This window comes from Mesoplodon mirus (assembly GCF_964341445.2).
Source record: "Mesoplodon mirus genome assembly, chromosome: 3".
Taxonomy (NCBI): Eukaryota; Metazoa; Chordata; class Mammalia; order Artiodactyla; family Ziphiidae; genus Mesoplodon; species Mesoplodon mirus.
This window is the reverse complement of record NC_138978.1, coordinates 115037677-115052465: the sequence shown is the minus strand read 5'-3', so window position 1 is coordinate 115052465 and position 14789 is coordinate 115037677. Positions and strand designations below refer to the sequence as shown.

General features: G+C 50.2%; 2 protein-coding genes across 2 annotated transcripts in view; both read right to left on the bottom strand.

The window, feature by feature from the left end:
* Window positions 1-973: 973 nt before the first annotated feature.
* PLEKHO1 (pleckstrin homology domain containing O1) lies at window positions 974-10871 on the bottom strand. Its single transcript, XM_082612010.1, has 6 exons — window positions 10440-10871; window positions 9609-9755; window positions 4898-5038; window positions 3982-4086; window positions 3497-3598; window positions 974-1789 (listed from the first exon to the last, which is right to left on the bottom strand). The coding sequence occupies exons 1-6, from the start codon at window positions 10467-10469 to the stop codon at window positions 1085-1087; spliced, it is 1230 nt and encodes a 409-aa protein (XP_082468136.1). The 5' UTR covers window positions 10470-10871; the 3' UTR covers window positions 974-1084.
* Window positions 9615-14789, bottom strand: part of VPS45 (vacuolar protein sorting 45 homolog) — a 75551-nt gene continuing 70376 nt past the window's right edge. The window contains exons 15-16 of the mRNA XM_082612004.1: window positions 10924-11045; window positions 9615-9755 (exon numbers count right to left, since the gene is read on the bottom strand). Of these exons, the coding sequence (XP_082468130.1) occupies window positions 9718-9755; window positions 10924-11045 (160 nt within the window). The 3' untranslated portion in view covers window positions 9615-9717. The remainder of the gene's footprint in view (window positions 9756-10923; window positions 11046-14789) is intronic.

Here is a 14789-nt window from a genome sequence, read left to right as displayed (position 1 = left end):
TCACTGTTATCAAACCTGATGTTAGAAACTTCAGAGGGAAGAAGCAATCACAGTGAGTTGTGTAGTCTCCACCACAGACAAGAATGTCAGGGAGTCTGGCAGCTCCAGAGGTGGTCAGTAGGGTGGTGGTGTGAGCATAAACATGTTTTTCTAAAGCTGGGGCTTGATTAGTGTTGGAAGCAAGGTTCGAGGAAGGAGAGGGAGAGGCTACAGGAAACCCTAGCTTGGCCGAAAGAGGAACCTGGGCATATATTTGGTTTTCCCCTTCATCCTACCCAGCTTGCATCACAAATCACTTTCCTTTTTAGTTTGGTTCTTCCGTGGGGTTGACTGTCCCCGGTTCCCCTGTGCTAGGCGCCCCTAACCAAATGACCAAATCCATCCCATCCGTCCAGGGCTGTGTATCTCTGAATCAGTGTTGGGAAGGGTGTGAGAGATGAAGGGAAGAAACACCTCATACAAGAAAGCCAGGCAGCTTGATCTCAATCAGAGGCTGCTAGGCGTGAGAAGCCAGTGCCTGGCGGTGGGGCTGGGGGTGTTTTAATTGCACAAACCCTCCTCGGGGCTGGGATAAATTTCACTTCTGTGTGCGTGGACAGGTGGCACTGGCTCCCACATCTCTCGAGCTAGGGCTGAGTGGCTGAAATTTCACCCTCAGATTGAAAACTTGGAATGGGACACAAGAGACACCCCACACCTCCCCCTCTAAACCTAGGAGCCCAGATACATCCTTGGGAGCAGCAGTATATTCCTCACCACACCTAAAGAGGGGTGGTGCATGTAACATGGTCAGGCTGTGCCTTCGTTACCCTCTCTCTCTTCATCCAGGTGAAAGCTTCTTAATACTGCTGTAGGGGTCACCTCCTCCCCAGATCTGAGGCAATTTAGGTCTCAGAGAGACAGATGGGGGGAAAGGAGTTTGGGAAATAAGGGCTGTAGGAGGGTCGGGCAGCAGCAAGAGCAACGAATTTGATTGTGTTTTTGTTTTCTTTTTTGACTGAGGTAAATAAAAAAGCTGTATCCTGCAACACTTGAAGATAAGAGTCTGTCCACCCCCACATGTTCCAGACTCTGTCACCTTCCTCTACATCAGGCTCTTCCGGTACTGGCTATGCTGGCTGGGCTGTCTGAGGTGGGAGTCGGGGGTCTGCAGGTCCATCTGTCTGTACAGGTCCCTCAGCTCCCTGACTTCCTGCAGCACCCTCTTCGCCTGGCTCCAATTTGATGATGCCTCTCCCAGCAGCCGCTCCGTCTCCAGCAGCAGCTGTTCTGACTCAGAATCGGGAGGAGACCGAGGGGGGTCCTTGGCCTTTCGCTTCCCGTCTCCCAGTCCCTGAACCTCTGCCAGCAGCTCCTGAGTCTTCTCCAGTTTCCTTGCTACCAGGTCCTGGATCCGGGACAGCTGCCCCGGGTGGGGTGGGATGGGGGTCGGGGGGTCCTGGGCCCGCAGTTGGAGGGTGTGGGCTGCGGCAGTGTCCCGCTGAGACAGGATCTCCTCCAGGGAGGCACAGCGGCCTTTTTCTGCGGGGCTCAACTTCTTGGGTGCCTGGGGGGTGTAGGTGGCCCCTCTGTCTGGCTTTTCCCAAAGTCGGGGAAGGCCGCTTGCCCGGTCCGAGGAGGGCTGGATGCGGTCTGAGTCTGCTCTCCGCCGGCTGCCTGCCAGCTGGGCCACAGACTTGTCCAGGTCGACTCGAAAGCTCTCAGCACAGGAGGTTGGTTCCTCAGGGGAAGGGTCTTCCTCCTGGATCAGGTCCAAGGTCAGCATGCCATCCGAGGTAGAGGTTGAAGCCTGGAGAGTGAGAAGGAGGGAGTGAAGGGGGTAGATTGTCGTCAGTGAGCATTTCAGGACTGATTGCCTGAAAGAGAAGCAAGCTGTGGTCATCTCCCTCCTCAACGTGCCTTCCCTGAATGAGAAGCCCCCACTCCTGACACAGCCCTCTGACTTTGTTTGCTATTTCTTATTCCTTTGATAGTGACTTAAACTTCTTTCTTTTATTTTTCTGTGATTTAAAGTAATTTCTCCTGGGGGACTTCCCTGGTGGTCCAGTGTGTAAGACTCCACACTCCCAATGTAGGGGGTCTGGGTCTGATCCCTGGTCAGGGAACTAGATCCTGCATGCATGCCATAACTAAGAGACAGCATGCCGCAACTAAGAGGCAGCATGCCGCAACTAAAGACCCTGCGTGCCACAACTAAGACCCAGCACAGCCAAAGTAAGTTAGCAAATAAATATTAAAAAAAATTACCAATTTATTAAAAAAAATAATTTCTCCTGCTTGTTTCCCATATTTTCTACTTTACTACGAGCTTCCTGAAGAGTGTCTTTTTCCTCTGTATTGTGGACTCTAAGCATCAGTTGGGTTTGACACATACAGGATGCCTGGCATGGCAGGGTAACTGTCCTTTTCCATCTGTATCCTCTGAGCCACACACCTCAACCCCCTCTGCTATTTGGACCTCAGAACCTCTTGCCTTAAAATAAAACTTGTTCTATTTCCAGAATACTGTAATTTAAAAAAAAGTGGTAAGGGTATTCAGCACCTTATATGTATTGATACATATGTTATTTCAATCATTCCTCACAGCAACCGTTCAAGTGGGCATGATTACTGCCCCACTTTACAGTTGGAGGTGGGCAGCTTCAGAGTATACTGCAAAGCTAGGTTCCAACCCAGTTCTGTCTGATTCCAAAGCCCATGTTCTTTCTTTCTTTAAAAAATTAATTTATTTTATTTTATTTATTTTATTTTTGGCTGTGTTGGGTCTTTGTTGCTGTGTGTGGGCTTTCTCTAGTTGCCATGAGCGGGGCCTACTCTTCGTTGTGGTGCACGGGTTTCTACTGTGGTGGCTTCTCTTGTTGGAAGCATGGGCTCTAGGTGCACAGGCTTCAGTAGTTGTGGCATGCGGCTCAGTAGTTGTGGCTCGCGGGCTCTAGAGCGCAGGCTCAGTAGTTGTGGCGCATGGGCTTAGCTGCTCCGCGGCATGTGGGATCTTCCCGGACCGGGGCTCAGACCCGTGTCCCCTGCATTGGCTGGCGGATTCTTAACCACTGCGCCACCAGGGAGGCCCCCATGCTCTTTCTACTATACCTGACTGCCTCTTTCCCTAGGCACTTAGCACTCAGACAAATGAAAGAAAATCCTTGCTCCTCTAAGTGCCTGTGATACATAATGCTGTTATCCGTCAGGATAGCTAGCCACCAGACAGTAGCTTATGTTGCCTTGTACTGTATTCATCTCTTCTACTTTTCACTTCCCTTGTGGGTATATCTCATTTTCCCCAAAGGATGATACATTTATTGAGGGCAGGACTTTCAAATTCACAGTAGGTGCTGACTAAATATTTTTGGTTTGGAGGAATCAAGAAAGGGAACAGGGTGGAGGGACTTCCCTAGCCTCTGACCTTGGTACACAAATGCCTCTGGTGGGCTGTCTGAGATGAACTGACATGGAGTTGGCCCTTCAGCAATTTTTACTTTCTTATAGTCTTACATACCACAGCCATTAGGTGTCCCCGAGTTGGGGGGCGGCGGGAGTGCTGGATTTTTGCCCTGTCTCGAGTTGGGTGTGCGAGATAGCTGTCCTCCTCAACGGTGACCTGAAGAGATGCACTGTGAGTCATGGGTGTTATTTGGAGACTCTGTCCCAACCCAGCTTCCCCTGAGGCCTGAACATGCCTGGACTGGGAAATAATCCCACCTCATGAACCGTTTCTGAGCAAATCCAAGGGCAAGGGATGTACTGGACATAAAGGGGCTCCTTAAGCTGGCCCAGGGCTGGCCCATGCATCAGAAAGCGGGGAAAGAGGAGTTGGCAGAAAAGACTTAGAAGTTAGAAGGAGAATAGGGTTTCAAAAGGGAAATAAAGAAGCAGAGCGGGTGGGGAGCTAGTAAACGGGGCCCACACCATCATCTTCCCTCTTCAGTGAGTCATTCTGCTCCCTCGCCTCAGCGTCCCCTTCCCCACAATAAACCTCCTGACCTCATCCAAGATGCGGTTCTTGGCTCGGGTGATGGCGGAGTTGAGGGCGTTGATCCATGATTCCTTCTCTTCTGGACTCACTGCCAGGAAGATCAAGTTGGGTGCCTGTGAGGAGAAGATTCTTGTTTCAGTCAGGGTTTTACAGTTGGCCTCACCTTGACAGGGAAGAAATAAGAAATTATAATCTCATTCTCTTAGACCCAGCTCTTGGAAGGAGAGAGATTCTACTTCTGGAGTCATCCGTAACTTAAGGAAATCAGCCTCTATTCCTGCAAAATGCCATTGCTTGGAGGCTGTTTTAGAAACGACCAGTGAGGAGCTTAGATGGGTACCAGATATTAATATGGCACTGGAGATCATTAGAGGAGGTTTGGTAAAGGACAGGTACTAAAATAAAGATCTTTAAATGTTTGAAGAAATAGAATGTGACAGGAATGGCTTCCCTGGGTTTCCTCAGACAAGAGAAATTAGATTCAGAATTTCAACCACCTATCACAGTACAGGGAAAAGTGGCTGTCTCCCAAGAGCAGTGTGTGTGTGTGTGTGTGTGTGTGTGTGTGTGTGTGTGTGTGTGTGTGTGTGTGTGTGTGTGTGTGTGTGTGTGTGTGTGTGTGTGTGTGTGTGTGTGTGTGTGTGTGTGTGTGTGTGTGTGTGTGTGTTTGACAGAGAGAGAGACAGAGAGAGGGAGAGAGATATGATCTTTGTGGCTGGACAGTTTAAAGGCTGCCTTGCCTGGAAGGAAGGAAATGGCCATGACATTCTCAGGCTAAATAATAAAAGCTGGCAGGAGAGCAATAATTCAGGGCCTCTGAGCCATGAGAGCTGAGAGATCCTGAAGGGGCAGGTGTTCTCCTCTGCTCCCCACACCCCTGACCTGGTCAGTGTTCCAGTGGCCAAGGCGGCAGGCGGAGCATACCGTGTTCCCAGGCTGTTTGGAGTGGGCAAGAGTGAACTTGCTATGATTCTTCTTGCTCCTGCTCTTGGATTTCCGGAGCTCTTCACACTTCTCATAGTCACTCAGGTCAAACACCTCTTGCATATTTTTCTCATCTTTTACCTAGGGGAGGGTTGGAGGTGAGGTGCTGAGGATAAAATTACTTAGTCCCTTCTCCCAAATTGTTAGTTATTGACCAGTCTTGGGAACCCAAAGAAGCCTGAGAGGGGAGGGATGACAGGTTAGGAAAAGGCTGTCCTACCCAAGGCCCACAGAGGCCTGACAGTGGGGGGCAGCCCCCATGTCCTGATTCCTCAGGTGGGTTTCCATTTAAACCCCTTGTCCCCACTCCCCTCAGCCAAGCTACCGTTTCCAGAGCCCCAGTAGGTCTCTCTTCACCGTGACTCCCACTTTGTCCTTCAAAGGACATGGTTACAGGGCTAACAGTTTAATCCTATCATCCTGAAGTAAGCAAGACCCGGATGGCCCTTGATTGTCCAGAGGGAGGAGGTAAAGGCAGGGCCAATATCAGGGGATGTCTGGAGGGAACAAGGGCTGCCCCCGCCCTTCCCTGTCTTATGTTTATGCTGTTGCCTTCTTATCCATCCCATTATCCCCTGGTTCCTTCCTTAAATATATACTATTATGAAGAGACTGATCTATCTCCTTCTTTTCAGAAGCTTCAGCACCATAGGAACAGCAGCCCCTGTGTTCAGTTTGTTGAGTTTGTTCAGACAGGGTGAAAAATACACCTGTAGTTCCTACCCCTCCTTCTTCCTTCCAAGGTACCATGACAACCCAACCTAGCTCCTGTGGGCTTGAGAAGCCACTTAAATCATCCACTGCTCTCTAGGCAAAGATGCATTTATACTCTCCCCGGAGGACTACTTGGAAAAAAGTGTTCTGCTACCTGTTTCCACGATTCCAGTTTGAGCCCTTACTGCCAGGAAGTTCTTCCTTGTGTCTAAACTGAGCCCTTCATGCTTGTAGAATCTATCTTGCACCCGGTTCCACTCTCAGCATTTCTATCCATCATTTGGCTCTTAACTCTCTTGTTGAAAGTCTAATCAGAGACCACAGTTCCGTCTACATCCTCCAACCCCAACCAGCCTTTCATGAGTGCCACAAAGCAAATTCTACTAACATTTCTGCCAAGGTCCGTTTTAAACTTCTCAGGGTTTTTTCTCCTCTCCCCTAAGGTATTCCCATAGCCCTAATCCTCTGAAGCTGTGATTTGGCTTGCAAGAGGAAAGAAGTCTTCATCACTGGCCTGGACGGAGCAGCCTGTGATTAGAAAACCCTTTCACCCTCTGCTACTTGCGCCTGGGATTGGAAGACCCTGTGGAATGAGCTGTTCAGGTTTTCCTGGGATGAGAGATGAAAACCACCAGCACTTGTCTTGTTAAAACTAAACAGTCAAAAGTAGCCTCATATGTTCCTTGGAAGACATCTACCCTCCCTGACTGGAAGTATTTCACAAAAGAGTCCCCATGTCTCAAGCTCTGAAATAGGAATTGTGTGCCTGGAGGTGACTTCATCTATCCGCCTGGTTCTCTAGTCCATCCCCCAGCCGATCTCTGCTCTTGTATCTGCCTGTCCTTCTGACTTGGCGCTCGACCCAGGGGGCTGACACAGGCTCATTTAGGTGAATGGCTCCTCATACACCCACCTTTCTTTGTTTCCACGTGGCCTGGCTCCTCCAGGGCTCTCCTCTATCCTGGGCTCCCGGGTTTTGGACTAGGAAGTGACCAGAAGCCTTGAAGGCTTGTAGGTGAAAGTGGACAAGATGCTGGCAAGGGGTGTCCCAGAACAATTCCCAGAAACATGGAAGCAGGGATGCAGGGTGATGCATCACTCCTCTTCCCCTCCTTCCTCAGAGCTGAGACTATCAGCAGAGGCCAGAAATCTTGGAGAGGAAAGTGCTGGGTGTGTGTATGTAGCCAGGGGAAAAGAGTTACTTGTTCTGTTTTCCTTAGGGGAGGGGAGGGGAGGGGAACGGAAGGGGAGGGGAACGGAGGGGAAGGGAAGGGAAAGGGAGATATTCTGGCTTGGACACGACTGATAAGGAGCTCTGGGGAGCAGAAGACATTGACAGAGGTTAGCCCTTCATAAGGCAGGGGTAGGAGATGGGGTAAAGCAAGCAGTGAAACAAGCATACTCCAGTGCCTAGGGAAGATGGACAACTCCAAGACCCTAGTTCTCCACTGTATTGTTTTTGCCCATCTAATTCCCACAGTCTCATTTATAATTACCACCCACAAAAGTCAACCCTTTCCCCTGATTCTTTCTCCTTAGACCACAGAAAGGAATTTTTCCCATGCTTGCCAAAAAAAGATGCCCTGAACTCAATTTCCTCTACCATGAGGTCTCCCTAAGGTCTAGTTTCTGTTCCTATACATCAGCTCCATGATCATAAGGTGCCCTTTGACTAAGAATGAAGAAAACGATTATTAACAACAAATACAGAAGGATTTCTTTGGTGGGGGCAATTGCAAAAAAAGACTGGTGCAAATTCTAGGGGAGAGGGTTAGGGATTTCCTGCATTAACATGTAAATTACTGGGATTTCCCTGGTGGTCCAGAGGGTAAGACTCCGAGCTTCCCAATGCAGGCGCTGGGGTTCAATCCCTGGTCAGGGAACTAGATCCCGCGTGCATGCTGCAACTAAGAGTCCGCATGCCACAACTAAAGATCCCACAGGACGCAACAAAGATCCTGCGCGCCACAACTAAGACCCAGTGCAGCCAAAATAATAAATAAATAAAATTTTAAAAGCCCATGTAAATTACAAACATCATACTATACTAAAAAAAATCTTGACTCTGTTGGCTCTGGAGCTTTTGGGAAGTGGACAGAATAAAGCCTATAGTCCTTGATCAGTTTCACCTTTAACCTAGGCCTTTGTAGCGTGGAAACTGGCCCCAAAGAAGAGTACTACCAATAGGCTTGTTCCCTCTTTTCCTATGCCTTTCAAAGCAGTGGGCAGTTGGCCCCATGATCGGTCAGATGCTCCTGACTCACAGGACATCAGACATCCTAAGCTGAGGTCATGCCATCCTTTCCCCTGTCTCAGTACCCCTTCCTCCACAAACAAGGGGCAACTACGCTCTTTTGCCCCCTGACTCTGTTCTTTGAACAAATACAAACAAGAAAAAGATGTCTTGTTCCTTCTACCCTTTCCCTGATCACATGTTTTCCCCACTGACGTGTGGGAAGTTCTCCCTGATTTCTCACTAGAGTTTCCTGCCATTATGGAGTTCAGGGAAGACAGGACATACACTTTGACACTTGCCTAAGAAAAAAAAAAAAAAAAAAAAAGCCCAAAAAACCCCCTGGAAAGCCCACAAATTGTGGAAAAACCTTGGGTAGGATTTGGGGTTGGGTAGAGGTGACCCTTAAAAATAAATTCTCCTGTCAAAGTGTTTTCTCACCTCGCTCCATCACCAAGTTCTCAGCTTAGTGTAAACAGCAAGGTTTAAATACCCTTATGAGGGATCTCTTTGGCCCTGGCACAGCTTAGTTCTTTCTTAGCTGCCTCAGTAGATGTCCTGTTCAGATGAATACTTTCTCTAGGACTGCGCATGTGTCTATTTCAATACCATAAAAGGATTTATTTACCTAAATATAGTCTATGCAGAAAGCAGGAGAGGTTAGAACTCAGGGAGGACTTCCCAGTTAGCCCTGGGTGAGGAAATACAGAATGGGGGCGGGTGGAGGGTCATCCTACCAGGGGAACTCAGGACAGTCTCCTAGGCGATGCTGACATAGTCGCAGAGGTAGGGACTGGAATGACTTCTAACCCATGGAGGGGCAATTTCAGTTTCTCAATATTACTATGTGTCATTTATCCCAAGAATTAGAGATAACAGAGAGAATAATCTGGATTCAATATGTGGGCTCAGGTTCTGACCCAATGTGGACTGTGGTTTTCATTTTAACTATAGCCCCAAAGAACCAGAGACACACAGGGGTTCATAACTCCATTCTCCCTTCTGATATAACTGGTGGGGGGCAGCTGGGCAGGTAGGAATGGAGAATGAGTTCCTTGCTTCTTTTTTTTTCAGTGGAGTGGGGATGGGGAACAGAGAACATGTTGGTTAGGGACACTGGCTTCAACAGAAATAAATGCCACTTACAAATACTCTACCTGAGGTCATGTGAGACTGACCCTGGGTTGTATGTGTGTTTTCTGTGATTCAGGGCAGCTGTACTACTGATATGACTTGCATATGTCCCTGTGAGAGACAGGAAAGGGGAGGCTAGCTGGGTTGGGGTGGGGAGGGCAGGAAGGAGTGGAGAATAAGCTGAACAGTGTTTCAGCAGCAACAGCAAAGAAAAAATAATCCTACGGTCAGCTAGAGGCCAGGATAGGGTAGGGGCCAGCAGGGGACACTTAAAACTTTTGGGACATTCTTGGGAGGGAGTTATCATGGTTGTCAGCAAGGTATTTCCAAAGAAAATTTTTTAAATAAGATGCAAACTCAACTTCTAATTCTAACTCCAGTCTCCTCATTAAAGGGTGACCTTTCTCTGCAGATAAGATGGGGGTAGAGACCAACCGGACCGCTGAACTAGCTTTTGGAACAAAATGAGGGATGAGGTAAGGGGGAGATGAGAAGTAGATAAGACCCTTGAGGAGAGACAAAGTGGGGACTATGAGAAAACAGGGATAGTTAGCGGCAAAGGGCACCTACCTCTTTTTCGGAGATGTAGAGCTGGTCCCCTTTCAGCACCACGTAGCGGTTTTTCCAAATCTCCCTGAAAATCCCTTTCCCGCAGAATTTCCGGACCCAGCCGACCTTCTCAGGCGGTGCAGACTGATGATTTCCATCCTGAGGCCCCTGCCCCCCGAGCCAGATGAGAACCACACGATTAGGTGATTACAGCTTTTTCCTCCTCCCGTTCCGTCCCCGGCGCCCTCCTCAGTCCCCGGTCCCCTCCTTCCCGCGTCCGCCCCGCCGCAGCTGGAGTCTGGGAGACCCGCGTTCTATCCCCACTTCTTCAAAGCCTTTCACTCCAAGGAACTCGCTTCCCCATCGCTCCCCTCCCCCTTCTCCCAAATAAACAACTGGAACTGCCAGTGGAAGGGGTGAGGGCCGGGCTGGAGCCGAGGGGTGGCCTTCGGGTCTCCGCCGGGCCCCCCGCCCCCTCCCCCAGCCTCCCTCCTCGCCGCGCCGGGATTAACGGCATTTTATTTTATTTCTCATTGTCTTCTCGCCGCTGCAGAGCGCGATGCCGGCGGCCGCCCGCCGCCCGAGGAAGGGGAGGCCGGGGGTCGGGCAGAAACTCAGCCAAGTTAACCCCCAGCCCAAGTAAACAAACAAAAGCCCCCGCCGGTGCCTCGTCGTGGGGCCCAGCGCGCCGAGGCCGAGGCTAAGGGGACCGGCGACCGGGCCACGGGGCGGAAGGAGGGGGCTGGCGCGGGGCGTCCCCGGCCCCCAACCCGGCCGCCCGCGGCCCCGACGGGGCTGGGGTCCTCGGGGCACAAAGTCAGCGGCGGGCACGGGGCGGGCGGGTGCACTCACCCGCTTGGTGGAATTGTTCTTCTTCATCATTCCGGGCGGGCGGGCGGGCGCGGGCGCCGAGGGGCGGCCCCGCGTCGGGGGCCGAGGCCGCTTTGAGGGGGCTCCTGCCCAGGGGGAGGGTGCGGAGAGGACCCCGGCGCCGCCGCCGCCGCTCCTCCCTCCCTCCCTCTCCCCTTCTTTGTAGCTCCGGTTACACTAAAGGCCGGCCTCCCTCGCGCTCGCACACACACGCACGCCCGCTCCCCGCCCCTCGGCGCCCTCCATCCCGGCGCCCACGCGGCCCGGGCCCCCGAAAGCTCCTCCGCCGACCGCCCGCCCGGCCCGGCCCGGCCGCTCCCCCGGCCCGGCGCGCTGTGGGCGGCCCAGCCCGCGCCCCGCAGCTCCATCCACCCGCCCGCTGACGTTGCGAGTTCAGAATAAAGGGCGAATCGCCGAGCCGGAGAGAGTGCGCTCCCTCCACCCCCCTCCTTTGTTTCTGACTCACTGAGGGTGAAGAAGACAGACCTAAACCCCGCCGGAGAACGGCGTCTGAAGGGGCAGGGAGTCCGAGACTCGCACAGACCGCCGGAGCGAGAGGTGGAGCCAGAAAAGACAGCCCGGGCCGACCTGCCGAGAGAGACGGCAGGGGCGGATGGAGCGGATGATAGAGAGACAGGGAGGTTTATGAAGACCGGCGATAACCTAGATCGGGATCCTCTCCCCCTCAAAGCCAAAACAAAAACAAGAACGTGAGCTGGGAGGGCGCGTTACCCAGGACTGGCAACTGGAATTCACACTCCCTAGGTGGTACAGATAGTGGTCTGGGCAGGTCAACCGTTGGGGAAAAGTTTTATGCTTCGGAGGGTACCGATGTGTAGGGCGACTCCGTGGAAGAGAAGTTAATATTAATACACATTTCTTCTAGCTTACAAAGCCTCAGGCCTTAACTGAGCCTCAGGAGAATAACCCTAAGTACGAGGTACATATTATGATCTCCATTGCACAGAGAGAAAAGTGAGATTCAGAATGGCTGAGGGATTTGCAGACACACTGTAAGTGCCGGCAGGAATAGAACTGTCTGTCTCCAGAGCCCTGGTCTGTTAGACCAAGTGGCTTTACAGACAAGCTCCAGGTGAGGCTTAAACTTCCTACTACCTGGTATCTCTCCCTGATGCACTGACATGTAAAAATTCCATCCTGTCTACCGCAATGCCCAGAGGATGCCCTAGCTGGGGAAGGCTCTGCTGATCACCCCTAAGCCATATCTGCCTCAGAGCCCACACACCAGCATCTTGGTAACTTCATTTTTTTCCCCAGTACCCATTTAATGGGAAGAGGAAAGTCAGGAAACCTAGGTTTGGGTACTGGTTTCATCACTGCCCCGTGGCCTTTGGTCAAGTCACTGAATTTCTTTGGGCCTCAGTTCCTCTACATATTAAGTAGTGACCGCCAATTCCATCAACAAGGAAAGATAGGGGAATATATGAGATAACCCATGAAAGTCCTTTAAAAATACAGTATTGCCCTCTAGGGCTAATTACTAAATAATAATGAGCTAACGAACACATTGCCTGGCATATGGTAGGCAGACAGTAACTTCAAAATGAATACAAATCCCTGGCACAGAGAAGCAGGAAAAAGAAAGGACCCCTTTTTTTAGAGATGTCTCAAGATAAAAGAAAATGTTGACCAAATTAAGGAGTGGAGTGGTCTTGACTTTTTCTGGTATCTGTCAAATAAAGGAGTGGGCTTCTCTCTTTTCCGAGCCCCCCTTTTCCCCTAATCCAATAATATTCCTCTTAACCTCTTTTCATTTACCATACTAATTAATTCCTGTATTTTAGACTCATATAGAAATGTATCCTTTCAAAATGCTCTCATACATCATTTCTTTAAATCTTTAGTGCCACCTTGTGAGGTATATATCAATAGAATAAATATTATTCCCACTTGGAAAATGAGGAAACAGGGCATGGCAAATCAACGGACTTGCCCAAGTTTACACAGCAAGTTACTGGCTAAATAGATTAGAATCTAGGTTTTCTGACTCCACTCTGTTTAGGTTTCATACACACACACACACACACACACACACACACACACACACACACTCCCCTTCCCACCATCTCTATTTCCCACCCTCTCTATTTAAAAAGTGATTTAAAAAGAATGAGAAAATCCAGGGTATCTTTATAAGTAAGGAAGCAAAATGTCCCATCATACTGGTGAGAACACTACCCTGTTTGATCTTTTGAGGGCTTGCTTGCCAGGTAGATAGGAGTGGTTTGGACTTTTAGTTTAAATAGATTCCGGTTTATGGGGAAAAAAGTAATTCATGACTTGCCCCATCTTCCTTTAGTCAGCAAATATTTGAGTACGTCCTGTATACAAGGTACTAGGGTCCTATGTGCTATATCAGGCAGGAGCTGGAGCTTTGTGGAACATCAGGCAGAGGGACTCCTAAAAAATCAAAACCCTCCAAAGTAATTTTCAGATTCCAGACCAGATGCATGTGGGCTGGAGAACCTTCCTTGCCTATTTGCTCCTGGAGATGTTACATAAATCTCTGGTTTTCTCTCTCATTAACCTGCACCACTGCACTGCCTCATCTTATCATCCTGCCCCTACCTTCCCTTACTTTGTCTCCCTTTGTCTTGCTACTCATCCCTCTTCCCATAAGCCATACTCCTCCCCTGGCCTGTTCCTCAAGCTTTACTTCTCTCCACCAGGTGAACCTTGTGGCACCTGACTTGGGATCTATGAACTGAGACTATTTCTGAAGACCAACTCATAAGTGAGAAATCTCAGAGTAACAACTTATGGGCTCCTTTTCTCATTTTCACAGCACTGTCTCCTCAGTGAGCTTGACATTACCGCACACACAAACCACAAAAATAACTCAGATAACTCAATGTCCTTCTTTGGTGGAGATAAGATACTGGGGGAGGGCTTCGCGGGGGGGCTTCCCTGGGGGGCTTCCCTGGTGGCGCAGTGGTTGAGAGTCCGCCTGCCGATGCAGGGGACACGGGTTCGTGCCCCGGTCCGGGAAGATCCCACATGCCGCGGAGCGGCTGGGCCCGTGAGCCATGGCCACTGAGCCTGCGCGTCCGGAGCCTGTGCTTCGCAACAGGAGAGGCCACAACAGTGAGAGGCCCGTGTACCGCAAAAACAAAACAAAACAAACAAAAAAAACCACTGGGAGTACTCATGGTGGGGTTACCTCCCTAACTGCATCACCATGGATAAGACACAACTGTCAGTAGCTTTATTCTTAAATTGACTATTTTATAAGTAACTCCACTTAAGCGACGAAGAAGTGAGCCATCAGAGATAAGGATTTTGAATTGCTGCCTGCATATTTACTGGGCAAAAACTGTTATCCAAACAGTTGTTTACCTAAAAACAAGCACCTTGGCTTTTGTAGAGTAAATGGGACATAGAGGTTTTGACTAGGCATTTCAATCTCTGGAAGAGAGGTCATTAAAAGCATGAGACCTGGGCTTCCCTGGTGGAGCAGTGGTTGAGAGTCCGCCTGCCGATGCAGGTGACACGGGTTCGTGCCCCGGTCCGGGAAGATCCCACATGCTGCGGAGTGGCTGGGCCCGTGAGCCATGGCCGCTGAGCCTGCGTGTCCGGAGCCTGTGCTCCGCAACGGGAGAGGCCACAACAGTGAGAGGCCCGCGTACAGCAAAAAAAAAAAAACAAAAAAAAACCCATGAGACCTTAATTAAAATGACTTTTTTAGGGACTTCCCTAGCGGTCCAGTGGTTAAGAGTCCACGCTTCCACTGCAGGGGGCCCTGGTCAGGGAACTAAGATCCCGCATGCCGCGTGGTGCGGCCAAAAGATTGAAAAACAAATGATGTTTTTAAAGGGAAAAAATAAAGGACTGGTAATAATGTAATCAGCTCTGTAAATCTTTTTTTTTTTTTTTTATTGCGGTACGCGGGCCTCTCCCTGTTGTGACCTCTCCCGTTGCGGAGCACAGGCTCCGGACGCGCAGGCTCAGGCCATGGCTCACGGGCCCAGCTGCTCCGCGGCATGTGGGATCTTCCCAGACTGGGGCACGAACCCGTGTCCCCTGCATCGGCAGGCGGACTCTCAACCACTGCGCCACCAGGGAAGCCCTCGGCTCTGTAAATCTTAAATAAAAATATGAATCTTTGATCCTTAAGAAAGAAATGCCAACTTCTGGCATAAAACATCCTGAAGGTAAGGCTCATTTCTTAGACTTAAAAAAAAATTTTTTTTTGGCTGCACTGCACAGCATGCGGGATCTTAGTTCCCTGACCAGGGCCCCCTGCAGTGGAAGCAAGGAGTCATAACCACTGGATCGCCAGGGAAGTCCCTAGACTTCTTGATATTGTTATCT